A 14,210-nucleotide genomic window follows, 5' to 3' on the forward strand; every position below is an offset into this window, starting at 1 on the left:
CCCTTTAGTAATTCCTGGAGTGGGGGTTTTCTGATGATAAATTCCCTCATCTTTTCTTATCTGTGAATGTTTTTATTTCTCCTTCATATTTGAAGGATAGCTTTGATGGGTACAGTATTCATGGCTGAAAGTTCCTCTCTTTCAGGACTTTAAATATTGGGGTCCACTCTCTTCTAGCTTGTAGAGTTTCTGCTGAGAAATCTGATGATAATCTAATGGGCCTTCCTTTATATGTTGTATTCTTCTTTTCCTTGGCTGCCTTGAGAATTTTTTCTTTGCTGTTGGTTTGTGTCAATTTCATTATGATATGCCTTGGAGTAGGTTTGTTGGGGTTAAGAAAATTCGGAGTTCTGTTTGCTTCTTGAACTTGAGGCTTTAGTTCTTTCCACAGGCTTGGGAAGTTCTCATCTATTATTTGTTTGAGTATGTTCTCCATTCCATTTTCTCTCTCTTCTCCCTCTGATATACCTATTATTCTTATGTTATTCTTTTTGATGGAGTCAGATAATTCTTGTAGGGCTATCTCATTTTTTTTAATTTTTGAGTCTCTTTCTTCTTCTCTCTGTTGTGCCTCAAGTTGCTTGTCTTCTATTTCACTAATCCTCTCTTCTATCTGACCTGTTCTATTAGCTAAGCTTGTTACCTCGTTTTTCAGCTCATGAATTGAGTTTTTCATCTCTGTTTGATTTGTTTTTATAGTTTCAATTTCCTTGGACATATATTCTTTGTGTTCATTGAGTTGTTTTCTGAGCTCCCTAAATTGCCTTTCTGTGTTTTCTTGTATATCTCGGAGGATTTTTAGGATTTCTATCTTGAATTCTCTGTCATTTAGCTCCAAGGTTTCCAATATATTAAATTTGTTCTCCATAGATTTGTCCTCATCTAGCTGTGTTACCTCTCTTTCTTTTGTATCCATGATATTCGATTTTCTCTTCCTTAATGGTATCTGAGGGTGGTTTTGTTGATAGTATTAATGAGATTTAATAAAGAATAAAGAGTTAAAAAAATTAATAAAAAAAAATTGAAAAGAGTTGTTTTTTTTTAAAAAAAATTAATAATGAAATAAAGAAAAATAAAATAAAATAAAAATTTTTAGAAAAGGAAATTATTCCCCCCCTCCTTTTTTCCTCTCCTCTCCTCTCCCCTCTTTCTTGAGAAAATCTTGTGGTGAACTGTGAATTATAACAAACAATGCCTGTGATGGAGGGCCTGAATTGGGGAAAAGTAATAAAGGGGCAAAAAAAAAAAAAAAAAAGAAAAAAGAAAAAAGAAAAAAAAAGAAAAACAACAACAAAAAAAGAGCGTATGGACCCACAAAAAGCAAATAAGGAAAAAATTTGGGTCAAGAATAAAATGATTTGCTTTTAGGTGTTGGTTGTCTAAGAGTTATGATGAGAGGAATAAGAGGAAAACGGAAAAATGGGGGGACAAATTAAAAAATTACTATTGTATTTAGTGGAACAAGAACTAGATAAAATGGAGAGCCAGGGATGGGAGCACTGCTAGTGAGTTAAAAAGGTGAAGTAAAAACCCCCCAAAATGCCACAAACATAAGTTTGAGTCCCAGATAAGATAATTTGTTTGTTATTGAGGTTTGAATGAGAGGAGATGTAAAGGAGAAAGGAAGAAACTAATATAGAGGGAGAAAAGAAAGAGAGAGAGAGAGAAAAAGAGGGAACCACTAAAAGAAAAAAAAGGAAAGGAGAGAGAGAGAGAGAGAGAGAGAGTTAAGGGTTTTGGAGTGCAACCCTCATAGAGAGAAAGGAAGAGAAGAGAAAAGATAATGGGAGATGTAACACTTATGGGTAGTGTAGTTCAAGGAGAGGAGAGAGTAAGACCGGCAGAGAGTTAATCGGCCAAATTGGAGGAGGAAAAAAAGTATCAAGAATGAAGATAAGAGAAACAAACGAACAAATATAATAAAATGGGATAGGTTATAAAGTCTGCAGATTATTCTTGATTTTGAGAGGTTATCTTCTTGCCTTTTCTTTTCTCTCCCTCTTCCTGGTTGGTGACTCTGTACCCCGGGTTCTGCCCCTTTGGCACACTCAGGTAGAGGTTTGCAGTTGATAAGTCTCTATGGCAATGTCATGTATTGTGCTTTAGTCTCGTTGGCAGTCGAGGCTCATTAGCATTTATAGGTTCCGACAGTGAGAGAGTCCGTGTTCCTGGAGCCTTTCTCCTCGTCTTTCCTTCCTCAATTAGTAGCCTGATAGTCCAGCTATGGGGTTGCTGCTGCCTCTGCCTGGATAGTAAGAGGCTCAAAGAACTGGCAACTCCCCACTCTATTTCCACTCAGCACAGGGCTCTGGGTAAGGCTCAGTCAGTCAGAGCTGCTAGCATAATCAGGCGGGCTTTCCGCCCACTCAAAGACCTCTGGCTCTGTCTGCCACTCTGTCCGGTAACACAGGCGGGCGCCCACTTCCGGGGCGCTTGGAGGAAACTCTCACTCACTGGCTGCGCGCACAGACCAGGATATCCGGCCAGCAGTCTCACACTCTGAGTGAAACCCCCAACCGCAGGGAAAAGTTGCAGCGTTGGAATTGAGTCTCGCTCCGTCCCCGTGCGCAGCTTTTGCAAGGCGCTGGGGCGGCCCGAGATTTTGCTTTGGTCCACACAAAGGCCCTTGACTCTGCCCCTCTGTGCGATAACACGGGTGCGCACTGCCGAGGCACTCGGAGGAATCTCTCATTCACTATCTGCGCGCGCAAACCAGGATATGAGTCCGGCCGCGTTTCCCTCTGAGTGAAACCCCTCCAGCACGGAAAATCTCCACCGTTGGAATTAGTTCTCACTCCCTCCCGTGAATGGCTTTCCCAGGGCGCTGGGGCTGCCCAGAGACTCTGCCCTCGGCCCACAGAAAGGCCTCTGAACCTGCCTCTCCGTGGGGCAACATGGGCACCCACTCTCGGTGCCTAGGAAAAAATCTCTCGCCCACTAACTGCGCGCACGCCAACCAGGAGACCAGGTAAAATGGCCGCCCCGCTTGTCTTTCTTTGTTTGGGTTTGGCGTGAGTGTTAGCTTGTATTGCCCGGGTTGCCACAGGATCAGTTTTTCCTCGGCTTGGATCTCCGTGCCACAGCCTGGTTCGGCCGTTTGTGCCGCGGCCTGGATCTATTCACCCCCTTTGCCCGCCTCAGTTTCTATATTCATAGTTACCAGAGAAAGCCGCCCTGTTTAGGTTAGTGAGGAAGGCGGAGCATTTCTTACTCCCTATTTCCTTCGGGGTTTGGTTATATATTTAGCCAATTTTTCACTCGACCATACCTTTGGGTGTATTGCGAAGCTTCTGGAGGCTCCAAGTATAGGTTTTTCTGTTTCTGGTTGAAGATCTTGTTGAGTTTTGGGGGAGATTTATCGGTATCACTTCCTACCCCGCCATTACTCTGACGTCATCTTTGTTTTGTTTTTTAATAAAGACATAGGAAACAGAGATATTGGCCTACCAAGCTACACAGGCAAAGGCAGCTCTGAGATTCTGCCCAACGGTGGGGTTTAAGGAGATGACAGCGTTTATGGAATATTGTCATTTCTATTTTCTCAAGGACTCTCCACCACATGACCATTATACACCTTCCAAGACAGAATGAATGGACAGGTGTCGGCAGCCCCCCGACAGATAGAGATATGGGAGGGCCTTGGTGCCTTAACCAGCACTCAGGGCACTGGGGGGAGCTGGGAATCTGCGTCCTTGTTCGCACATTTTCATTTTACCCCAGCTGAAAAGAAGAATCTGCCTTGTAGCTTTCTGTACCACAAAAGGCCTAAAAGCTGCATTGCAGTGGCATGATCTCGCAGGCAGGGTACTCAAGGAGAAAGCTCAACAGCCTGGGATAATGCCGCTCCCTTTATCCACTCACTATGAACCTGCAGAGAAAAACACTGAGCCATATAATTTATTAAATGGCCCAGCAAGGCTACTGTAAATACGAAGATATGATTTTTAAGTAAGTATTACAAGTTTCTTTTTTTGTGTGTGTGTGTGTGTGTGTATTTTTCTGAAGCTGGAAACAGGGAGAGACAGTCAGACAGACTCCCGCATGCGCCCGACCAGGATCCACCCGGCACGCCCCCCAGGGTGCGATGCTCTGTCACTCCGGGGCATCGCTCTGCTGCGACCAGAGCCACTCTAGCGCCTGGGGCAGAGGCCAAGGAGCCATCCCCAGTGCCCGGGCCATCTTTGCTCCAATGGAGCCTCGCTGCAGGAGGGGAAGAGAGAGACAGAGAGGAAGGGCAGGGGGTGGGGGGGTGGGGGGTGGAGAAGCAAATGGGCGCTTCTCCTATGTGCCCTGGCTGGGAATCGAACCCAGGTCCCCGGCACGCCAGGCCGACGCTCTACCGCTAAGCCAACCGGCCAGGGCCAGTATTACAAGTTTTGTGAAGAAAAAGAGGAAAATATTGAGAGGGACAAACAAGCTAGTGCACAGCAGAGAACTCGCTGGCATTATCGTCTCAGAAGGAAGGAAACAAGGAGCTCAGGGGGCGATGCAGAGGTGACGCCCATTGCGGACCTCACGCCTGTCTCAGAGACACACTTTGAAACAAATCGGACAGTCAGGGAACAACATGCAGACAGAGGAGGGATATTCTCCCTGGTTACCAATGTGGGGACCCACTCAGAACTCCAGAGTTGCTAAAAAGATTATTTTAAGATGAAGACATTTGAGATTCAGCAGATGCAGAAAGAAGCAGTTCTGGAGTTTCCATTATCTGACTAAAAGCAGAAACTTCTAAGAAATTAAAACTGTCATAAATTCCCCTTTTTGAGGCAGCTTTTAATTATGGAGGAGAGACCAAGAGTAAATCCACCACAAATCCCCTCTCCGGGGAGGTTCACGGCCAAGACAGAAAGCATGCTTGCACCACAGAAACAAACACTATCACATTTCTTATCTCCCATTTGTTCTCCTACAAATAAAAAAACAAATTTGTCTTTCCTAAAGAAGCCAATCTCTTCTTCCCCTGGAAGCCTTTTCTCCGACCTCCTTCTTCCCACTAATTGGGTATAACGTAGGTGTAAGTTTCAATTCCTAACTGTCCCTCTCTGTTACATGTCCCCGAGCACTCCAACATGTACATACATTGCGCCAGTAAATTAACTGTCTTCTCTCTTGCCGACCGGTCTTCTGTCAGTCTAATTTGTGAACTCCTAGGTAATGAACATGAGGGCAGAGAAAGGCTTTTCTTCCTTGACATCAATAAGGAAGCGTGAGTGGCCTTCCAATATCTTTTGACCAACCAAAGTAGAGAATTATTTCCACATACGTGTGCATGTGCACACAGCAGGGTACAAAATGATGGTGACGATGGAGAAACAGGAGTGCTGGAAAAAATGGTCTCTTCTTTTTTGGTAAAGTTGAGAAAAATCAAAATGGATTTTGAGTCGGAAGAAATACAAAGTGAAAAGACCAACACTGGCCTAACGATCTATTCATAACCATCAGTATGGTTCAGGTGGGAAGGTATCTATTTGGCCTAAGTTATATCATTCATCTGCAATATAACTCGTATCAGGACCTTCCCACAAAATCTTGGTAGGTAGTGAGAGGGTGTTAGAATGGAGAGCAAGAAGGTTCCAGGCCATCAAGTGGAACTCACATCCTCATTTACTGAAAGGAGAATGAAAAGGGGAAAGGGTGGTAACCCTGATAACTGCAGAAATAAAAAGCTTCAAAGACTGTGAGGAAATCATTCTTTTCATTAGCAACAAGAAGATATGGTTCTGATTTCCCTCAAAACTTCATTGGTCACATCAACCGAACTAGGGTTCTATACTGGTTCACTCACTGGTTTTCACTCTCACTATACCCAATTCCTCAGAAATTTCTTTCTTTTTTCTTGATCCCTGTGTTTTGTCATGACAACTCTGTGCAATAAGTGGGGTGTACTGTTTTATTTTAGGAAGGTCATGTCTAATTCAGAACGTCCTAAACTGGTCTGTGTTTGAACCAGAAACACCACATCCATAATCTGATGAATTTAAGCACACACACAGAAATCCAGTCTTATCTTCACATACTGGGTCATCTCCCTGCTTCACCTAACGTGCACAGTATATGTGTTCGGGAGGGCAAACTGAATAAACATGAGCAAGGTAAAAATTAACAAACAGAGAAACAAAATTCTTTTCAGCATAAAGTCTCAGTTTGGGAATCCTTTTTCACGTAAATCTTATAGTCAATTATTACATCTTACTATTCATAAAATACAAACATGAATAAAAGGCCCTCAAAAAGTAAAATAAAAAAAACATACAACATTTGTCATTGCTTATGAAAAATAAGAAGCCAGAATATCTTTCACATAAAGCTGAGAATGACTCACCTAAAAGTAAAGATTTAACTATATCCTTGCTTCTGCCTAGATGACAGTCTAATTCACTTGAAATTATATCAGGACATCTCTTTAAGTATTCTGAATAATTGTAAGGAATGATGGGGAAAATCTACTCAGCCTCCATCCAGTTTTTATTAAGACTGTCACAAAAGCTATTAAGCCATTCAAAGAAAAGTTTTTTCCCCACCAAGAAGATTCTATAATATATTAGGAAACGTGTTTAAATGTCTCTAGATGCATAGAGCTGAATTTTATTTTATTCCCACTAAGTTATAGCCTAAATTCCTCCTCCTGAAATTCAGAATAATGTCAGTCAATTTAAGACACTTCAATTCATCAATAGGAAAGAATTTTCCCTTCCAGAACAGCTGCAATGAACTACAGCAGAATGCATGTTTCCTTCGGCATTACAGCCACTATGGTCTTGCCTTGCCATGAAGACTCAGAATATGACACACTCCTTACATGGTGCTCAAATATTACCATAATTTGTTTTGAGATAAAAGTATGGTTGTTGGATAAACAGAAGAGGGAAAAAACCACTGAGGAACAATTGCAGGTGACAGTGTTAGTTTTCCTTCTATTTATAAGTCAAACCTTTTCAGTGGCTCCTCCATTCTCTCAAGTAAATAGGTCTTTATTCTTTAGAAGTAAAACCCATCAGGAATCCCGAGATGCTTAGTGACAGCATTCATAAGCCCCATGGAGGATCTTCTGCCCTTTCGTCCTTAAACACTCTGTAATGTCATAATTCTGCAACCACAATCAAGACGGCTGAATGCCTTAAATGTTGGTCTCTTCTTGCTAATTTATTCATGACAGAAACCATGTCAGCCTCTCAGCTAAATGTGGAGAAGCAAACTCTCTCTTCTCCCATGTGCAACAAAGAAATAGCAGAAGTTATCAAGATCTCGAAAGTTGTGGTTTTATATCAGAAGGAAACAGGTGAATCAACACGCGGTATTAGAACAGGCATGTTCCCGCTGACTGTAAATCTGTCTTTATTAGCAGCTGCTCTGAGATGCTACTGTGATCCCGCATATGTGAAACCCAGTTCAGACAGACACTTTTCTCCTAAGTTGCTGTGTAAGATTTTGCTAAGGAACTCACTGTCATATTTGGTATAACAGGTAATATGTTACCTTTACAATACAGCACGGCTGGATCTCACAATGTCTGTTTTGATTGTATCAGGCTGGATTTAATAAAGGCTCTGATCAACTTGGTAACAGGAAAATGTGTACAAACACTGCAAAATGAACATTCCCTGTCGTTTTGGTATCTGGAGCAAGTTTCTGGCTCACCCAGGAGTAGGAGAGATTTTAATAAAATTTGTTTTATCAGTAACTTTTTTTTCTTTTACTATTTCCATACCCATTAGATGTATATTTTTTTCTTCTTTTTCCAAGTGAGAGGAGGGGAGATAGATTCCCACATGCACCCCAACTGGGATCCACCCAGCAGCCCCCATCTGGGGCTGACAGTCTGCCCATCTGGGCCACTGGCAACCAAGCTATTTTTTTAGTGCCTGAGAGAAAGGCTCCACAGAGCCATCCTCAGTGCCTGGGGCCAATGCACTTGAACCAATCGAGCCATAGCTGTGGGAGGGGAAGAAAGAGAGAGAAAGAGAGAGAGAGAGAGAGAGAGAGAGAGAGAGAGAGAGAGAGAAAGAGAAGGGGGAGAGGAAGGAGTGGAGAAGCAGATAGTTGTTTCTCCTGTGTGCCCTGACCGAGAATCGAACATGGGACATCCAGAAGCCAGGCTGACGCTCTACCACTGAGCCAACCAGCCAGGGCTCATCAGATGTAGTTTGAATGTACTGAATGTTATAGAAAAAATTTTTAAATGAGCATTAACAAGGATTTCTGTATAATTATTTGCTCAGGCTTTCTGCCACTACGATGAACTGACCTTATGATAAAGTGAACAACACGTTTTACTATTGCTGAGGTCAACCCCTTAAATAAGGTAGAAATATATGAAATATTACATTGGGAAAAATAGTTTTATTTTTTTTCTGGGCTAATTGTGAAGCTCATTTAAATATTTCTAGGGAAAGAAAGAAAAAATGAGATATGGTACTACCTTGTACTGACATGCCACTTCATACAAATAAATTTCTCCCTATTTCCATATATTCCCTTTAACTTTTGTGATATGGCAGAGTATCAGTAGATCATAAATGACTTTTACTGAATCTAGAATTACAGAGATGTTCAAAAACAACATTAGGAAATGCTGAGTGGGTAACTGACAAAAAAAAGTTGAAGAATAATGCAGTATCTCAATATCTCCTCTTAGTACCAGATTAAGTTAACTGCAGAGCAAATAATTACTGCTCATGAAAATTACTTAATATTCCTCACCTTCCACTGAGAATAAGGTAGCTACTTCCTTTAAAGGAGGGCTTATACATATGCTAGCCACTGAAAAGGGGTTCTTACAAATAGCATCACTTCCAAATGTTACATCTAAACAATGTATTATTTCACTTACACGGGAAGCTGACCAGTAAATCTGTTTGAAAAGCATAACTGAATGTAAAATGCCCTAACCAAAGCAATTATGAAACATACATTTATCTGGAGAAATGGATCTTTCTCTATCTGCCTCCTAAACAACCAAGTTCAAGCTTCCTGATCCAGCTGGTATTGTCAGTTTTAGGGTTCAAGAAACTTAAAGCAAAGCAAAAAGAGCACATTTACAATTAGCTTGTTTCCAAATAAAGGAAGAAATGAGCAACTACATGTCAACTGGCAGCCCATTTGCCAAAACCAAACAGAGGAATGGGTTCTTCTCAGCTTTTACAATGATCAACTCTTAGAGTAAAGGTCTACATCTGGCTTAATTAAACTTCACGGGGCCCTGGCCGGTTGGCTCAGCGGTAGAGCGTCGGCCTGGTGTGCGGGGGACCCGGGTTCGGTTCCCGGCAAGGCACATAGGAGAGGCGCCCATTTGCTTCTCCACCCCCCCCCCTCCTTCCTCTCTGTCTCTCTCTTCCCCTCCCGCAGCCGGGGCTCCATTGGAGCAGGGATGGCCCGGGTGCTGGGGATGGCTCCTTGGCCTCTGCCCCAGGCGCTAGAGTGGCTCTGGTCGCAGCAGAGCGACACCCCGGAGGGGCAGAGCATCGCCCCTTGGTGGGCAGAGCGTCGCCCCTGGTGGGCGTGCCGGGTGGATCCCGGTCGGGCGCATGCGGGAGTCTGTCTGACTGTCTCTCCCCGTTTCCGGCTTCGGAGAGGTACCAAAAAAAAAAAAAAAACAAAACTAAACTCTTCACGGTATCAAGTACTAAGAGCAGCTAATAAGTAGTGTATAATATTGATCAGGTATATCCTCCCTTTTATAAAATCTTCCCCTTTTGATCATATAATCTATTGGCTCTGAATACAGTATGTTTTAATTCTGAGTGTTTAATATGGTAGGTATATATTGAGCAACTCTCTCGTTCACCTCAGCAATTGTGAGTCTCAAGGCAACTCTGTGGAGCAAAATGCCAATAATCAGCACGAAGTACACAGACTTGCAGAAGGACAGGCTCTCCTTTTGTTTCCATTTCTCTGGGCTACATTAGAAAGAGGAACAACAAAGGAGTGGGCCAAATATTACAGAAACCCTTGTTTTTGAAAACTGAAAACAACTTACTTTGCTTTCAGTGTCTCCTCCTGGAAATTCCAGTGTGGATCTTCCACCAGTTGTAATTCCCTTAATACCCTCCCAGGCTTGTAAGCTGCATTGATTATCATGCTAAGAACCTGTAGGGGGATAAAAATTGCAATTAACTTCAATTGTAGACATTCCTGCTAACACGAGGATGCTTTGAAAATCACCCTGTTGACCCAAGAAGTATTTGCTGTGTTCATCTCCATTAGGTAGAGGCTGGGAAGACACTGGATAAGGCATTCTACAGGCTCATCATCAATGGGAAAAAAAATGGCAGTAAAATCCAATTCCTCTGCTGGTTTAGAGGAGATGGCAGACTGTCACACACATCTCTGATTGCGGAAAGACTCAGCCATCTTCCAGTGTGTGTGTGTTCCATGTCGTTGAGGTACTCTGACCCCTGGGGACCATGTGAGTGAGCGCTGTCGACAGCGTGCTCTCTTCAACAACTCGGCTCAGCTCCTGCACAGCCCTGCCTACAGCTTCCAAAAAGCCACCGATTACTCTCCAACAGGAATACTTTTCAGTAGGACCAGCTACTGAGAATTTCATTTTATTCTTTTTTTAAAAAATAATTATTTTATTTATTTATTCACTTTAGAGAAGAAAGAGAAAGTAAGAAGGGGGAGGAGGGAGGAGCAGGAAGCATCAACTCCCATATGTGCCTTGACCAGGCAAGCCCAAGGTTTTGAACCCGTGACCTCAGTGTTCCAGGTCAATGCTTTATCCATTGATCCATTGCGCCACCACAGGTCAGGCTCATTTTATTCTTAAAAATAAATTTCAAAAGGCATCAATAAGACGAAGACAACAAGCTCATGCCAACACTTATGGGGAGACTTCATTTCCCTGTAAGCAGGGATATAATTATGTGAAACTCACCTGATACTGCCCCAATTTATGGACATTTCACCCCAGGGCAATTCTCTGAGGGAAGGCAGTGTTTCAAAAGGGAGTCTGGAACATCCAACACCAAACTATACTTTATTTCCTCAAATTACTCTTTCACTCCTAAGTCCCATGTCCAAGAAAATAAACATGTTGTCACTGCCTACTGTGTCACCCCTGCAAGGACCAGACACTTCCCTTCCAAAGCCCCAACTGCATGCTCTGGGAGATGACATGTCCCTATTAATCATAATGTGCTTCTCACATGAAAAGAACAGGAAACTTAGATTCCTAGGAGTTCTCAACTTTCCAAAAAGCAAATCATCATTAACAATGAACATTTATAAGTTCTGGCATGTTCATGAGTCGCTATTGTTTGGATAAAAAACTGAAAGAACGTGAAGGTGTAATGCAATGCCCAAAGGAACCTGAGACCTATGACTGAGTGCCACGAAATGCCCACTTGTCAGGCTTTGCCCTGTGCCAGGCTCCAGCAGTACGCACACAGCGACAGGACACAACAACTGCCACTCCCGAAGTCCCTCCCAGTCCAGAAGAAGGACAAGCCAGGCACTGAGCTCATGTCTCATGTTTCAGAGCAAAACACCAATGAAAGAGCAATAAAAGTACCATATTAAAATGGAACACTAGCATTGCCAAAGCACCTATAATGTTTTGGAGGAGACCAGCACACTACTAATGGGAAAAAAGGAGAGTCAAACATGTTAGAAGAATTTTCATATTTTGGTTTTCATGTATCTGACGTGTTCTAGAAGGTAACTGGCATGGTGTGTACTATGATTTAATTCTTAGAAACAATAAAATCCTCTACAGCTGAGGATTTGACCTTAAAACATTTTATACTACGCAGTCAGCATGGCAACCATCCTTTCTTTGCTTGAGTAGCACTTTGTTCCATTCCCAGCATTCTGTGACTCTCCATCAAGAAAACGTGATTTAGCCACAGCGTTAAAAGTCCAGGACAAAGCAGAACAAGCAGTTTTGGTGTATTTATGTTTTCTATATTAAAGTAATCATCTGATTTTATTATTTACTGTCAGTACAATTTACAGAGACTGAGTTTAAAAATAAATCTAATTAAAACTGGCTGAAATAATGTGCAAAGTGTTTATCAACAGACAACAAAATTTCAACTGATTTTTTCATTGTGTTTCACCAAGAAAACCCCAGAGCTACATGTTATTTGCTGCATATCAAAATTCATTTTGTGGCTGTGAAAAGAAAATGCCTTCTAGAGTTCAATTCAATCTGGAAACGGGCGGCAATTAAATTGTAAAAAGCATATGATATGGAAAAATTCTCCCTTGACTTTTTCTAATGCCACATCATTCGTCTCTGAATTCAACAAACTCCCTATAAAACTTTGAAATTGTGAGCTGAATAATTTTTGTACACATGGCATCGTAGTGTATTGTAGTTACATACATGAAAATCATTGAGTTGACAGCTGTTATTACAATACTATCCAGAGTTAGAGTGAATGACTGTACCTTGTAAAACATTGGAACTCAGTTCATTATGGTCTTGATCAGAAAGTGGAGCAATGACCCTGCCTCCAATTAACTAACAGGACATAATCCATACTAGAGCAATGCCTCACTCAATTTCTTGAGAGTCCATGACATGTTTGTTGAGAACACACTTCTATACTGACACCCCCACACTGTGTTATATAGCAGAAAGGCAATAACCTTTGCAACTGGACAGATACCAGATCAAATCAAGTTCCATCCCTTTAGGCAAGATGAGTCTTTTTAAGCAAGATGCTTGATTACATTTCCTCCTCTATATAGTGGGGACACTGCCATTTATCTGATTCATAATGAAGGGAATCAGAACATGCCACCTCAAAAATATGCCCCTTTGACATTAGATTATTGTGCAGTGAAGGCAAGTGAGAAACAGTAGACACAAAAGAACTCTCTGCCCTCCTTCTTTCTGTCTATAAGCAGGGCATACATTTTCCTTTGTAAAGATGTCTGTCTCCTCTCTCCCATACCAGGAAGAGAAAGATGGCACAGAGATGACTCTGCACAAACAAACCTCACGGAAGGAACCCTCACCCTGCTCATTCTCCTGTATGTCCTGCAGCGACACTCTAGAAGCCCAACCCCTTTCCCTCTGCCTTATCATCTCTCCAGAATTTATTGCCTTTTTTAAAAACAGTATGTAAAAATCTTTTATTTCTTTTTTGTGAGGGCTGTGTGCATTCAAAATAAATCCTTTCTCCCATTAAGAGAGTAGAGAAAAAAATTTTCCTTTTCTACAAACAATAGGGATATTATCAGAAATAAAAGAGGTAACAATTTGACATGTCAAAATAGTTAAAGGTAGCCCTTCCTCTCAATAACAATGCCACTTTCATCAACCCAAGAAATAAACTCTCCGGTGCTTTCAGCCTCTCTATCCCCATTGGCCCATATTTATCTTTCTCTTACATTTCTGCAAAATAACTTTCCTTAGAAGCTCCTGACTTTCTTATTGCTGCTTCTTTACAAAACCAAATAGCTCATAAAAATAACTTATACTTTCAAATTTATTCCTCTTCAATTCAATTTGCAGCCTACCCAAATCTAGTTTCCTCTCTAGCCACCAACAAAAATGCTTTGGGAAAGGGCCCCAGTGACCTAACATCAAGTCCAGTGAGTGCTTCCATCTCCCTGGACCTCTGAGCCATCTGACAGCGCACTCCACTGCCCAGGCCTGCTCCGCCTCTTTGTTTTCCTACCTCTGCTCCTTCAGGAAGGAGAGTTTGTTCAGAAAATGGTAAGTGGGCCAGGGTATGGGGAAGAGGGGAGGAGTAATCAAAGGGAAGAAGAGATCAAGAGGTAACAAGAGCATAAGTGCTCTTCTCAGGGAAAGGAGCAAACACTGCAATAGTGTTTGGTACAAAGGAGTCATTCAATAGTTGTCAGCATACCTCTCCCTCTCCTTCCCTTCCAGGTACAATGTCAGCACTCAAAATATTATGACAATCAATAGGATTTTCTTCTGTTCTCTTCATGAAATTGTTATTCTATGATTTCCTTTCACATTCGCGCGTTTTTTTGTTTGTTTCTTTTTTTGCGACAGAGAGAGAAACAGATAGGGACAGACAGACAAAAAGGGAAAGAGATGAGAAGCATCAAGTCTTCTTTGTGGCACCTTAGTTCTTCATTGATTGCTTTCTCCTATGTGCCTTGACCATGGGGGGGGGGGCTACAGCAGAGTCAATGACCTCTTGCTCAAAACAGTGACCTTGGGCTTCAAGCGAGCTACCTTTGGGCTCAAGCCAGCGACCATGGGGTCATGTCTGTGATCCTAC

The 14,210-nt window shown here is 42.1% G+C and overlaps 1 protein-coding gene across 7 annotated transcripts in view; it reads right to left on the reverse strand.

Annotated features, from left to right (window-relative positions):
- SFMBT2 (Scm like with four mbt domains 2) overlaps positions 1-14,210 on the reverse strand; it is a 259,063-nt gene that overhangs the window by 30,487 nt on the left and 214,366 nt on the right. For all 7 annotated transcript variants that reach the window (XM_066384911.1, XM_066384913.1, XM_066384912.1 and 4 more), the window contains one exon: positions 9,980-10,089. In XM_066384911.1, the coding sequence (XP_066241008.1) occupies positions 9,980-10,089 (110 nt within the window). The remainder of the gene's footprint in view (positions 1-9,979; positions 10,090-14,210) is intronic.

This window comes from Saccopteryx leptura, chromosome 5, assembly GCF_036850995.1.
Source record: "Saccopteryx leptura isolate mSacLep1 chromosome 5, mSacLep1_pri_phased_curated, whole genome shotgun sequence".
In the NCBI taxonomy this organism is placed as follows: domain Eukaryota; kingdom Metazoa; phylum Chordata; class Mammalia; order Chiroptera; family Emballonuridae; genus Saccopteryx; species Saccopteryx leptura.